At 40.7% G+C, this 14,650-nt stretch overlaps 1 protein-coding gene across 1 annotated transcript in view; it reads left to right on the forward strand.

Annotated features, from left to right (window-relative positions):
* MAGI2 (membrane associated guanylate kinase, WW and PDZ domain containing 2) overlaps positions 1 to 14,650 on the forward strand; it is a 1,103,226-nt gene that overhangs the window by 756,423 nt on the left and 332,153 nt on the right. Inside the window, exon 6 of the mRNA XM_029910860.1 lies at positions 10,018 to 10,097. Within this exon, the coding sequence (XP_029766720.1) occupies positions 10,018 to 10,097 (80 nt within the window). The remainder of the gene's footprint in view (positions 1 to 10,017; positions 10,098 to 14,650) is intronic.

A 14,650-nucleotide genomic window follows, 5' to 3' on the forward strand; every position in this document is an offset into this window, starting at 1 on the left:
CAGTGATTGGTACGCTGCCCTTGACTTGAGGGAGGTATATTTCCCTGTGACTATCCATAAAAGCCACAGGAAATTCCTCAGGTTTATGGTCAATGACTCCCATTATTAGTTTACAGTCTGGCCCTTTGGCTTATCTGTGGCCCCACCAGTATTTACAAAATGCATGGCAGTGGTGGCTGCGTTTTCCTAAGAAAAACAGGAGTACAAGTATTTCCATACCTGGACAACTAGTTGGTGAGAGTTTGGGCCAAAAGCCAGGTAGACTTCAGTGTGATCAAGATCCAGTCCCTCTTCATAGTTTTGCGTCTGCTGATCAATGAAGACAAGTTAGTCTTCTCCACTGTTCAGAGGATAGAGTTTATAAGACCTGTCTTGGCTTCTACAATAGCCAGGCTTTCCTCCTGCAAGTCAGATTCCAGACTGTTAGCCATTTCATTAGACCTGAAGGCTCATCCAGCCATGATTGTAAAGAACTGCCTCAAACTTCTAGGGCACATAGCCTCTTGGACATATGTGGTTCGGCATGCCAGACTTCATCTCAGGAAGTTGCAGAGCTCGGTGAGCTCAGTGTATTCCCTGATTAGTCAACCCACTGGACATGCTGGTTCAAGTATCCACAGGAGTCTTTGAATTGGTGGATGAACCCAACCAATGCACATGTGGGAGTTCCCTTCGACCCCCCCCCCCACCACCCACATTGACTGGTTACAGATGCTTCTTCTGTGGGTTGGGGAGCCCTTCTGGGGAATCTTTGGACCTAAAGTCTCTTATCTGGCCAAGATTTAGCTCTTCACATAATCATAAGAGATTTGAGAGCCATTCGTCTAGCCTATTGGGCTTTACTTCCCCTCATCAAGGGAAAGACTCTACTTGTTCTTATGGCCAACACAGCAGCAATGCTCTGTGTAAACAGAAAGGAGAGACAGATTGAATCGTCTCTGTCAGGAGGTGATGCAGCTTTGGCAGTTTTTTATAACGATCATTATTCACCTCAAAGGTCCCACCTTCCAGGTGTCTAGAAGTGTCTGGCAGACCACTTGAGCAGATCTTTCGGCAGAGACCACAAGTGGTCTCTCTGGCCAGATATATTAAGACTCATTTTTCAAACCTGGGTGTTCCTCACATAGAACTGTTTGCAACTCATCCTAACAGGAAGTGTCAGCTTTTTTGTTCAAGAGCAGGTCACAGTCTAATAATACTTTGGATCTTCACAACATCCCATGGCAACAAATTCCACAGGTCAGCTGTGTTGTGTGAAGAAGCACTTCCTTATGTTTGATTTAAACCTACTGCCTATTAATTTCATGTGACTCCTAGTTCTTGTGTTATGTGAAGAGGTAAATAACACTTCCCTATTCACTTTCTCCATGTCATTCATGATTTTATAGACTGTATCATATCCCCCCCTTAATCATCTCTTTTCCAAGCTGAACTGTCCCAGTCTTTTTAATCCCTCCTCATATGGAAGTTGTTCCATATCCCTAATCATTTTCTTTGCCCTTCTCTGCACTTTTTCCAATTCTAACATATCTTTTGTCAGATGGGGTGACCATAGCTACATGCGGTATTAAAGGTGTGGGTGTACTGTGGATTTATATAGTGGCAAATGATATTTTTTGTTTTATTATCTATCCCTTTCCTGCTGGTTCCTAACACTTTTTTGACTGCCGCTGCAGTTCACAAGAAACAGAGAGGAAAAATCACTATGTCCCCAAATGACAGCCCCACTCAGAAAAGAAATGGTAACATATATCCCTGCTTTAAGAGGGCTTTGCAAGCAATATAACTTTACAAGCAATATAAAAAAACTTCACTTTATATTATTGTTACTTATTATTTCTATTACTGTGGCCTCTAGGATGGTTTAACACTCTTTTCAGATTCTTATTTTAGAGACAATTTTGCGGTGATGTTTTCATAAAATGTATAAAATCACCAAACTAAATAAAGCTTGCACTTCTTACACTTCTGTATGTGCTAATAACATGACTAACACTCTAGATAGCCTCAAGAGTATGCAAGTCTGAAAAGAGCAGAAATTGTTGAAACACAAGTGATCTTTGCTGAAAAGGGCAAAATATGCGTATTCAAGAAAAAATAATAAACATAGTAACTTCCCCCAAATAGAGCATATATGAGCTTTCCTGAGGGGTAGCTCAAACATGCTTCTGATTCTTTCCCCATGCACATATGTAATTTTTTTTGCACATTTTTTCATGTTTTGATAGAAGCCGCTGTGGAACTGTATAATGTGTAACTATTTTTTAACCCGGTGCAAGAAAAGCTGTATGATTTATGTATGTTATTTTTTGTAACGAAAACACCAAGTTGCTACAGTGATAAGAACTACAGGAATCAATTCAGTTGAAAACAAACATATATTTCACAAGAAATAAAGTGAATGCAAATAACTCTGCTGTTTATAAAGCAAAGCCTACCCATAAATTCTTTTGATGGTGCAGCTTCCTTTCTTTACTGAAAATGTGATGGTTTATACAACAGTTGTAGCAATCACCATCTTTCACTTGCGCCAGTCTATGTTACATTAAGCCGAGAAATCAGAGGTACAGACTGGATAAAAAGAGTGCAATAAATATGTGCAAAAAATTAAGATATATTTTTGAATAATGTAAGTGTTAGAATATAGAATTGCTCAGCCTCCAAAATGTAAGATTATTTGCTAGGTCCTGAACTAAATGTGATCTCTTTGATCATTTGGTTCTTCATATTGTTCAGATTTCACAGGGTTAAGCTTAGATGCCATGCTGTGGAGATGCCGTTAAATTGCCTCTTTGTTTATGAGTCAGTTTGGTTAATGGCATAAAAGAGGCTCCGTTTGCTTTAGTGAAAAACAGAAAGATAAAAAGACAACAAAAACCTATTTGTTTAACACCATCTCCTCAAAGAGTGGTAAACACCATATCATGATTATTAAATTATAGATAAAAACAGACATTTAAAAATGTAAATCACACTGGGTGGAAAAAAATGTCATTAGTGTGCAGTTTCTATTCCTGCTACATTTGAGGTTTTTGTGAATTGTTCATTTAAACTCCAAGGACTCCAAGCAGTAAGTGATCTCAGTTTCTTTAGCTTTCCCAGGTATACCCAGAGGATTTAGATTTCAAGGGGAGAATATTTTCCTAAGTTCTCCTCAAACTAACCTAACTAAATTTTTAAGCAAGTTCGTATAGCAAAACACTCCCATTGGAATGAATGTGGCAGACTTAGAAGGGAAGCAAAAGCAATTTGATAAAAAGAAGGATAACTATCTGTATACTTTATTATTGTTAATCACGGATGGCCAGTTTAGCACCATACAAAACACATTGGAAGGCGCTGTCTCTTCCCCTAGGTCTAACTAGACAAGACATTTCAGACACAAAGTTCTCAGGATGGTTCAGTGATACTTCTATAGAGCATACATAGGTTGGTTGGTTTGTTTCCATTTTTGAAATAGGTGCGTGACTGTGTGTTTGCCTAGGTGAGTTAACATTGATAGGCTGAGAGAAAAAACAGGAAGCACATACCTCAAACAGGATGCTCACCAATATTTGTTATGAGGAGCAATTCACACACAGTTCTTGGTGCTCCCTTACAGCCTCCCTTTTATATATACATCCAAATATTCAAACATAGGCATCTAAACAGGAGTCAATCCCCTGCATTTATTTTTATTTAGAATATATGATAACAAGAACATGCAATAATTAAAATGGCTATTTGTAAATAGCACATTCCAACAGAAGTCTCCAGTTCTGCCTCTTTTCCCCCTCTTTAAACAGAACTGATGAGTGTGACCCGTCTCAGTTTGCACACACAAGTCATAATCATAATGTTTTTTCAATTTTTCTCTCTTCCAAAAAGCTGTTACAAAAAATCCTTTAGCCCTCCAGTGAAGAAATGCTTAAGAGAAGAGATGAACCTTGCACTGTCAATAGGTGCAATAGGCAAAGGTCAATAGGCACTGGCTCCTTTGATCATTTGTAAACAATGCCCACTGGTGCCTTATTAAAATAAATACAACAATATTAAAAGCTCTGTAAAGCCCCAATTCAGCAAAGCATTTAATCTCATTCTTAACTTTAAGTAAATGCATAAATCTACCACTATTCAGTAAATCCCTAAGCATGTATTTTTAAATGAGAGTGCTTGAGTGCTTTGCTGAACTGGGACCTGGAAAACTGAGGTGATTAGGTTCTTTTTGCCACCCCAAATAATGATACAAACCTCCTCAGGACCTTTCCCTGTAGCTCTTTTTTACAGTGCATCTCTACGGTGCACATCAGGAGAGAGGGCTCCCCTTCTATCTGTGAATGAGGCCTGTCTGTACCAGTATCACCATCATCTCCTGGAGAGTTCTGCATCATCAGGCTCCTCTGAGATTGATTCCTAGGCTCCCGTTATTCTTGTACAATATTTACATGCCACATTGAATTGATGAGTTTCCTATCAAGCATAGTATGATCATATGCCGCTACTGATCTTGGGGCCCTAATATAACTCATAGTAGGAAACTAAGACAAGCCACCCTTGACTTATTCTCTCCAAGGCCATTTCCTTGTACCCAGTGACAGACTGTCCTGCCACTGGTGAATTTACTAAAATTGAGGAAACATTCGGCGGCGCTTTAAAGGGCCCGGGGCTCCCTGCAGCGGCCGGAGCACCAGGCCCTTTAATTCGCCTCTGAGCCCTGGGGCTCCCAGCCGCCTCTGCAGCTGGTAGCTCTGGGGTGATTTAAAGGCCCTGGGGCTCCCAGCCAGAGCCCCAGGGCCTTTAAATCTTGAAAGGCCCTGCCTTTTCCGGTTGAGGCCATGCCTCTTCCGGTTGAGGCCACGCCACCGCTCAGTACTCCAGCGTACCGGTAAGTCCTTTATGTTACTTTCCCCCCTGATTACAGCCAACAGAAGAGGGACTACAAAATTGCAATTCTAGAGCCCTATTTTCCTGTCACTGTACCCGCACATATCTTAACTAAACTGCTTGAAATCAGTATTAATCCAGCTGAAAAATGTTACACATCCAGAGCTCTGCCTGAGATATGAGTAAAAGGCTGAGCATTTAGAACAAAAAATCAAAAAGGCAGGAGAAATACAGTGGGATATTGGATCTCTGTCTGTCTCATATATTCTCCTTTGCCTGAACTTTTACATTGTGGACCTTCTTGAATGCTGTGCAGTACATTGAAAAACCCATATGTGATCTGTCTCTCAGCTGACTTGAACTATATACTGGCAAATACCCCTTTCATAAGGCATTTCACAATAACATGCAAATTACATAGCTGGAGAGAGCCACCGTTTGCAATTAATTTATGGTGTTTTCAAGAGACATTAAAGACAATTACTCTTGGAAACTACGGCCCATATTCCTTTCAGAAATGTTTCAGAAGATTGTCTGAAGTCTCTCTTAATACAAGAGATTGAATCTGTCAAAGCGCTTGAAACTGACAGACTGCTAATGCTATTTCATCAAACAAAAACTACACTAAAATAGTGCGGTGTCTTGCACATATCCACAAAAATTAGGAAATGCATTGTTGAGGCCAGATTTTTGAAGGTATTTAGGCTCCTAAAGATGCAGATAGGCACCCAGTGGGATTTTCAAAAACACGTAGAAGCCTAACTCCTATGGGAGTTAAGGGCTTAGGTACTTTTGAAAATCCCACAAGCTGCCTATCTGTATCTTTAGGTGACTGCATATCTTCAGAAATCTGGCCCTCAGTGTCCAATATCTGAGGACACTGGCACACATAGTAACATTAGCTAGGCAGCCTGTAGTGCCTCAGTAATGGGCATCTAATGCTTCTATGTGCATTTTCCTGCTTTTCTGCTGCACTGAGAGGTGAACCTCAACCCCTGTGCAGAGCAGTTTTTCTCAAAAGTTGTAACTTGGTCCCAAGCTGCAAATTTCTATGTACATTTTCAGCATGCAGTAAATTTTGTTTTTAAGTGGACTCAGGTTATGTGAAAATGGATAGCCCTATAGCTGCCTCATCAGCATGAGCAGCAGTAATGTTCACACTGCTGTATTGCATTGCTGCCCGCTCCAGAAGGACACCACCCTAGCGGTAACAGGATACTTCAATCTCCATTCCCCTTCTAGTGAGAGAGCACTATTAGTATTCCTGTGTATGTATATCTTATGGCACCATTCACCTTTGATATCTAGGGGTATCGTATATCTACACTAGAAACTCTACAGTGGTGCAGCTGTGCTCCATTACAGTACAGCTGTGACACTGTAATGTAGTGTAGTGTAGACACTTTCTCCAACAATGGAAGGGCTTCTTCCATCGCTCTAGTAAATCCACTTCTCCAAGAGGTACTTTTAGGTCTACACTGGGGCTTAGGTCAGCTTTACTATATAGCAACGTAACTAGGTCAACCTAGGTTTTAGGTATAGACCAGTCTTAGGTTTAGTGGTGCCAAGTGCGGTAGTAGATTTTGTGTTGTGCCCGCCACACTCCTGAAAATAGACAGAGATCTACCATCTATTTCTGTCACTCTATCATAGGCACATATATGGCCCCCATTATTACAGTATCTGAGCACCTCGTACTCTGAAATGTATTTAGCCTTACAATACTCTGGTGGGGTAGGAAAGTGCTATTATCCACATTTTACAGCTGGGGAACAGGAGCACAAAGAGTCTAAGGTCATACAAGAGGTCGGTAGCAGAGTGGGGAATTGAACCAAGGTCTTCTGAGTTCCAGGCTGGCACCTAACCAGTGAACAATCCTTCCTTTCATTCCACATAAGCCATATGGAGAATAATTTTTGCATGAAACTTCATAATTTTCCTGTGTTAATATCATACTTTGGTTATAATAAAACATTTCTATAGCCCACTAGTACATAGTATTGGCAATTTCAGTTAAAACAGCAATAATTATTTAATTGATTTTTGGCTACATTATTAGGTTTAGCTACTTTCATTTTGTATTTTAGGCATTATTCAGCAGATTCACAGTAGACTCTAGGCTTCTGCACAATTTCTCCCTTGTACACTGGTAAACAAATTAGGATGAATTAAAATCTTTCACTACTATCATGTTCCAGGAGCATAGCATAGTGTAAAAGCCTATGGGAACTTTGACATCAAAACTCTTTCCATGGCTTTTGGCTTTAAGAAGCTGCTTTTGATTTCAAGGGGGAATCTTGCCCTCAGTAGCAGAGATGTAATTTTGTTCAGGAATTCTACACCTGCCTTTCAGTTCAGTTACAACATACAATAATCAGGCTCATGGAAATGATGTAGGGGAGACTTTCTGAGCATGCCTTCCAGTGATGAAGTAGGGTTCTTTGCTGAATAACCGACGAGAAGCCAGGGAAAAATGTTAATTGCACTGCAGCTATATTTCTTTCTGGATGCTTTTACTGCATCACCTCACCCCTTTCACTCAGTCAGTGATACCAGCCTTGAATGCCTGTTTGTGCACTTTCTCAATTGCCTTTGCATTTCCTCTCAAGCTGCCCTGTATAAATGGACTAATCTGAACTAATCTGTAAAACCACTACCTTCTCTTTCAAATCTGTCCGCGGGACTCGCATCTGTTACGACACCTGCAAGAAGCCAGCTGACCACTGATGGTTAGTATGAGTGGCAGTGTGGATAGCTGATATTAAGAATGATTTTAAAAGGTTTTTAATGGTTCAGCAACATTAATGTGTGCACATAGTTTGTATAACAGTGTGATATTAGTGTTGGTATTATGTGTATTAATATAGTGCCCTTGTTCTGCCTTCCTCTTTCTCTCCTATTGTTTGCTATGCTTACTGGTTAGGTTTTGGTGTTTTAATTAGATTATTAACTGCTTATCCTGGCCACAGCTTACAAACAAGGAGAAGTTGAGTCTTTAGGAAAGTCACACCTATGTTGGAACAGTACTTAACTGTTTTCTGGTTAATTTCTTAGATTTAACAAAAGCCTTGGAAAATGCAAGTCGCTAGTTCACACTTTAAATAGTAATATTGCTCTTAGTTTTCAAACTCAGGTGCCTAAATTTGGCACCTAAATGTCCTTTTTGGTGCCTAAATAAATACTCATTTTAGACATCTACTGTGAGCGTTGACTTAAATGTGTAGTTAAATGATGCATCAACTCATCATATAGATTTGGTAACATGTTGGAGAGTTCTTAAGTTGCTCTAGGCTGAGGCAAAGTGACTTAGTGGATAGACCACTCAACTGGGACTCTGGAGTTCTTAGTTCTATTTCTGGCTCTGCTCCTAGGTGACTTTAGGGGAGTCACTTCACAGCTATGTGCCTCAGTTTTTCCTATCTGTAAAATGGGGGTGATGATACTGACTTTCTTTGCAAAGTGCTTTAATCTGCTGATGAAAGCGTTATATAAGAGCTATGTATTATTATTCGAGGAAGCCTGAAAGAAAGTGCTGGTGGATTCCTGCTGACTCACTGTAGCAAGTGGGGCTCACTATCCCTACCCTAGCTTACAGGCAGGTGGGAGTGGTTCTAGAGAAGCTCTAGGCAGAACAGTCCTCAGGGAAGAACCCTAGCCACAGATGATTTAAAGTATGGGCTGAAGTCGTGGGTTGGAAGTTATTTTATTATTATTAATTTCTACATAAATAAAGCCACAACCCAGAGGAGGGTGGGACTTTACTCTGTTCAACATCTGTAGACTGTGTTTTGGTGTAGGGTAGGAAAGCCACCTGCTCCCAATGCCTAAAATGGGTATTTAAATGCCTAAATACAAATTTAAGTGGCTACTTCAGGCATCCAAATTTGAAAATTGGCCTTATTATTATTGGTGAAATCAAGGCAAAGAGGAGAATTGACATACCCAAGAGTACATAGGTAGTCAGGATAGGAGTAGGGATTAGAAAGCAGGACTTTCTTATGCTTAATGGAAGGATCACACCACTGGACCAGATCTCACTATGTATATAAATCAATACCAGTAATTGATAAATTACAAAATGTATCCAGATCAATTTTTGACTGGCTGCCTGGTTCTGTCTACTTTTCACTAACATTTACAACAAATGCTTTAAATAAATTTTAAATTAGACAGCAAATGTTATATTAATAATCTAAATAATTCAGTAATATATAAAACTGTACAAAGTGAGCAACCTCCTAGGATGTGTTAGATAAATAAAACATGCCTTAGAAAGGGATGTCAGTGTTAGAAGACAGGCACCTGTGCAAATATGAGAATAATTGTTACATCTCCTTCCCATTTTATAGCCTTCCTTTCTTGGCATTGTATTTTTATTTGGCTCCAAATTCAAAAGGATGTGGAAAGGGTATACATTAAAAAAGCTTGTTTTAACTCTGATTAGATGCTCTGTGTGTCAATTCATTTGGCAAAATACTCTCCTGGAAAACAATTTGTACCAGTTCAGAGACTATTTCATTGCTGATTCCTGAAAGATCTATTCTGAGTATAACAAAATAGCCACATGATTCATTCAGCTTGTGCAAAATACATCTTATCGCGGTAGAAGAATTAGATATGGAATAGATAAAGGTTGGTTAAACAAAGTGTCATTAATCACTCTGTTAGAAAATGTAGACTTTTCAGGAGCACACTGTAATTTGCATCATTTTTGCAATGCCTTGCCAGCATGGCTGTTAAGAAATAACAAACACGAATGTATGAAAAGGACAGGTTTAAGATGAAAATAATTCTATCCAAAAACTCTGAGGATGGTATGGAATCCTGTCGACCTCACTCATTCAACTAGAGAACACTGTATTTGTAATAAATTCCTTTTGCTCTGGATGAGTTCTGCATTTTCAATGAGGTTAACTTGGCAACATTCTAGTTGATTTTAATAAAAATAGCTGCTTTGAGGACAGGGAGCTGAGGTTGCCAAATTTACAGCTGCCTTGCACAATTACTCTTACACCTCCTTCAGGGCTACTTAGAACCAGTAAGCAAATTAAGTGTATCGATTGCAATTTTGTTGGACTAACCCTTTTTTTCTTAAGGAATAAACTTGATTCCTTTCAGTATGTGTCTGCTCAGAGTGATCTCTTTTCTTTTCAGCCATAACACAAAGACAACATCATGGCTGGATCCACGACTTGCGAAAAAGGCTAAACCTCCTGAAGAGTGCAAAGAAAATGGTAGGTTATTAAGTTTTCATTGCTGCTCAGAAAGGATTTGTCTTTGTGTGTGTGTCTCTCTGAATTCTTAAAAAAGGAAGGCATTTTACGGACTGATAAAAGGTGTTTAATTGCTGCTTTGGTTATAAGCCATAAGTGATACAGTATTCTCAATGTGCCATGTGTTTCTGCTTTTTATTCCCACTTTCTGATGATATCTAAAGCTGAGGATCGCAAGTGTGTTTTATGTCTGTTTTGTTTTTTGACTCCTTGACTGACCCCTCTCCCTTATCTCCCATTGAGAACTTTGGTCTGCAGAACAGAATCTCTTTTAAGATTCTGAGCTTTCAGTCTACAAGAAACGCAGTTCATAAGGGAAACCAACAGCACCATAAGAAATGAATATTATTTTATTTGATTTTAAATCCACAGTGCTGTGCTAGTTAGTATTTAAACAAAACAGTGTCTGATAGAACTGAGTGCGGGGGGGGGGGGGGGGGGGGGGAGGAGAGAACAGTCACTATTACAGTTCCAGGCCAGATATTTGGTGTTGCAATAAAAATAGTTTAAAAAATAAAAACAAAAATAAGATTGGAGACATTTAAAAGAAATATATTCGTTATGAAAAACAGATAAAAGTGTATTTTGGTTAAAAAATATATCAACTGTGAGATATAGCTCTCATCAAACTGTATATCTTTATGTACACTCTATAGCTTTTCAGATTTTCTCTAGTAAAGTTTCTGTCATTAAAGCAATTTAATAAAATTATGTTAATAAATGCATTCTAATGAATCTTTTTCTTAGATGGTATATTTAAATTGTCCTATATTTCAGTGTTGGTTCAGCTCACCAAGTATCATAAGGTGGGAAGGGAATGATTTATTATTATTATTATTATTATTATTATGAGCCATAGAAAAAGATACAGGGGATTTTACACCTGCATTATATATGCATTAGTTTAAAACTTATTTTGTGAATATGTGTTTAATGTAACATTAAATACTAGATGTTTTCATACATCTCATTTGATTTATATGAAACTGCCATTATACCTAATATTGATTAATGTAAACATTATCAGTAGAAGGGTAATTTTATGCCATTTTGCGCTGGTAAAAGACAGAGAATCATTGATGAATATTTGGGTGTATAAAATGTAAGGTCAGAGGTATGGTACAAAATGTTCTCTTATTTTATATAAATCTGTGCAGTTTTTAAGTACCCATTCATTCCAAGAATCTCTCCCCATTTCAGCAGTAATCCTGACTTTCTCTTCTGACATGAAAAATATCACATCTGAATAATTTTGTGATACATTTTTTCCAGCACTGATAATGCTAGTTCCCCATGTCTTAAGTGCTACAATGCATACAGTAGAAGTATTACTGACACAAAACAAGGGGACTTGAGTTTTGCATTAGAAATGTGTCTCACACATGTTACTTGTATGACATATCATTGCCCAGTGCTTAGTGGTGCGTTGTCTTGAGTTTAAAAAACAAAACAAAGCTAGACAGTGATACATCAGACATTGTTGAAAACAAATATATATTGCTCCTTTTCCCAGCAGTTGCAATTTACCGAAACCGCAACAACTATTTAAATGTCAAAAACTGAAATAATTTCAGATTATATATAGGATTATTTTGCAGCTATTTGACTAGGGTGTTACTGCATAGCACTTGTGGTCGCCTCTCGCTTTCAAGAGTTGCTCAGCTCATTAATGCAAAGTACTTGAAGTGAAGCATAAAAGATTTTAGGGAGAGATCTTATGCTCTTTTCCTCAAAGTAAAGCTCTCTGATGTAACATACACAATTTTCCTGTAGTTCTTTGCTTGCTCAAGATAGAAATTGCTTGGCTTCTTTAATTTTTTGAGTCTCCACAGAAATACAGGCCTCTCAAAATGGCAGATGCTTGTGAGGAGCGTTACCAGCTTACCATTAACATCTGACATTGGGGAGTTTAATTTGGCACACAAGGTTTTTTTAGATTTAATGCCAATTAAAGTACTAACTTTATACTGATTTCAGCTAAAGCTGCGTAAATTTGTTTTATGCCAAAGAAATTATTTGCTCTTTACAGTTTATGATCTACTAAAGTTCACTTCTAGGTGGAGATTCAGACTTCTAGGAAGTCAATGGTGCTTAAATAGGAAATGATACGTACTTTGTTTCCTATATTGTTGTTATTTTTAGGGTTCATGTTTCTGCAAGTTAGTTTCATTGTCACTCATGGTTTGTGCTTTATTTTATTGCAGTTAGAATTTGCATTGGCTAAATGGGATGTATTATGCTGGCCACACCATATAACCAGTTCTGTAAGCAATTCTCCAGACCAGCCCCTTCTGCCACTCTCAGCCCCTTCTGCCACTCTCAGTCCCTTCCTTCCTGTTCTTTTGCTGCTGAATCCCTCCACTCCACTCTCTCTGCCACCCTGGATTCTTTTCTACTCCTTTTCTACCTCAGAGTCTATCCACCCATAACATGTGATTGCTACATTTTTGGGCCACTGACCACTAGGGTTTCCTCCACTACAGACAAAGCCTCTACTTTTGGCTGTTCTGTGTTCTTTGACAAACACTAATTCTCCACTCTCATTGACTCCCAAGCCTCCAGTCCCAGGGTATGTCTACACTACGAGGGTAATTCGATTTTACTTAAATCGAATATGTGGAATCGATATTGCAAAGTCGAACGTGTGTGTCCACACTAAGGACACACTAAGGACAGTAATTCGACTTTGTGAGTCCACACTAACGGGGCGAGCGTCGATATTGGAAGCGGTGCACTGTGGGCAGCTATCCCACAGTTCCCTCAGTCCCCGCTGCCCATCGGAATTCTGGGTCGAGCCGCCAATGCCTTCTGGGTAAAAAAAATTTGTCGTCATCCGTCCGTCACTAACGCCCTCCCTCCCTCCATGAAAGCGCCGGCGGGAAATCAGTTCGCGCACTTTTCTGGTCAGTGACAGCGCGGACGCCACAGCACTGCGATCATGGATCACGCTGCGACCATCGCTGCACTTGTGGCCGTTCTCAACACCTCGCAGCTTATCATACACCTTTCCCTGAGGCAGATGAAGAGTAATCAGGCGAGGAGGCTACGACACCGCCGTGATGGCCTGAAGTCGGAGAGTAGCACAGAGCTGTCAGAAACCACGAGCCCCAGCGCCCAGGACATCACGTTGGCAATGGGGCATGTGGATTTTGTTGAACGGCGATTCTGGGCCCAGGAAACAAGCACGGACTGGTGGGACCGTATAGTGCTTCAGGTCTGGGATGAATCCCAGTGGCTGCGAAACTTTCGCATGCGGAAGGGGACTTTCCTCGAACTTTGTGAATTGCTGTCCCCTGCCCTGAAGCGCCAGAATACCAGGATGAGAGCAGCCCTCACAGTTGAGAAGCGAGTGGCCATAGCCCTCTGGAAGCTTGCAACGCCGGACAGCTACCGGTCAGTCGCGAACCACTTTGGTGTGGGCAAATCTACCGTGGGGGTTGTTGTCATGCAAGTAGCCAAGGCGATCGTGAAGGTACTGCTCCCAAAGGTAGTGACCCTGGGAAACGCGCAGGTCATCATAGATGGCTTTGCCGCGATGGGATTCCCAAACTGCGGTGGGGCTATCGATGGGACTCACATCCCTATCCTGGGACCGGACCACCAGGCCAGCCAGTACATCAATAGAAAGGGCTACTTTTCAATGGTGCTGCAAGCACTGGTGGACCATCGGGGACGGTTTACAAACATCTACGTCGGATGGCCGGGCAAGGTTCATGACGCTCGCGTGTTCAGGAACTCTGGTCTGTTTAGACGGCTGCAGGAAGGTATTTACTTCCCAGACCACAAAATAACTCTTGGGGATGTGGAGATGCCTACAGTCATCCTCGGGGACCCAGCCTACCCGCTAATGCCCTGGCTCATGAAGCCCTATACTGGCGCCCTGGACACAGAAAAAGAACTGTTCAACTACCGTCTCAGCAAGTGCAGAATGGTGGTGGAGTGTGCTTTTGGCCGTCTCAAAGGGAGATGGAGAAGCTTACTCACTCGCTGTGATCTCAGTGAAACCAATATCCCCATCGTTATTGCAGCTTGCTGTGTGCTCCACAATCTGTGTGAGAGCAAGGGGGAGACCTTTATGGCGGGGTGGGAGCTAGAGGCAAATAGCCTGGCTGCTGATTACGTCCAGCCAGACAGCCGGGCCATTAGAAGATCCCAGCGGGACGCCCTGTGCATCCGGGAGGCTTTGAAAGCTAGGTTCCTGAGTGAGCAGGGCAACCAGTGACTTTTCAGTTTGTGGACAGAAAAGCTGAATCTGCCCCCGTTTCTTTACCCAGTTCATTTTGACTATCCTCTCCAGTTACATACCCCCTTCACCCCCTTCCCCTTCCCAAAAAATAAAATCATTTCGATTTTGTTAATGAACACCGTTGTCTGTATTGCTGTTTTCGCGGGAATATTTTAAACCGGGGACGCAGACTGTGGCGGGGGGCGGGTTCAGTGTTCGGATGCAAATGATGCCTCTAAACTCCCGGAATGACAGGCTCCGCACTGGTGGACTGGTTATTTCAATGGAG

This window comes from Terrapene carolina, unplaced genomic scaffold (assembly GCF_002925995.2).
Source record: "Terrapene carolina triunguis isolate 2854851 unplaced genomic scaffold, T_m_triunguis-2.0 Scaffold68, whole genome shotgun sequence".
Taxonomy (NCBI): Eukaryota; Metazoa; Chordata; order Testudines; family Emydidae; genus Terrapene; species Terrapene triunguis.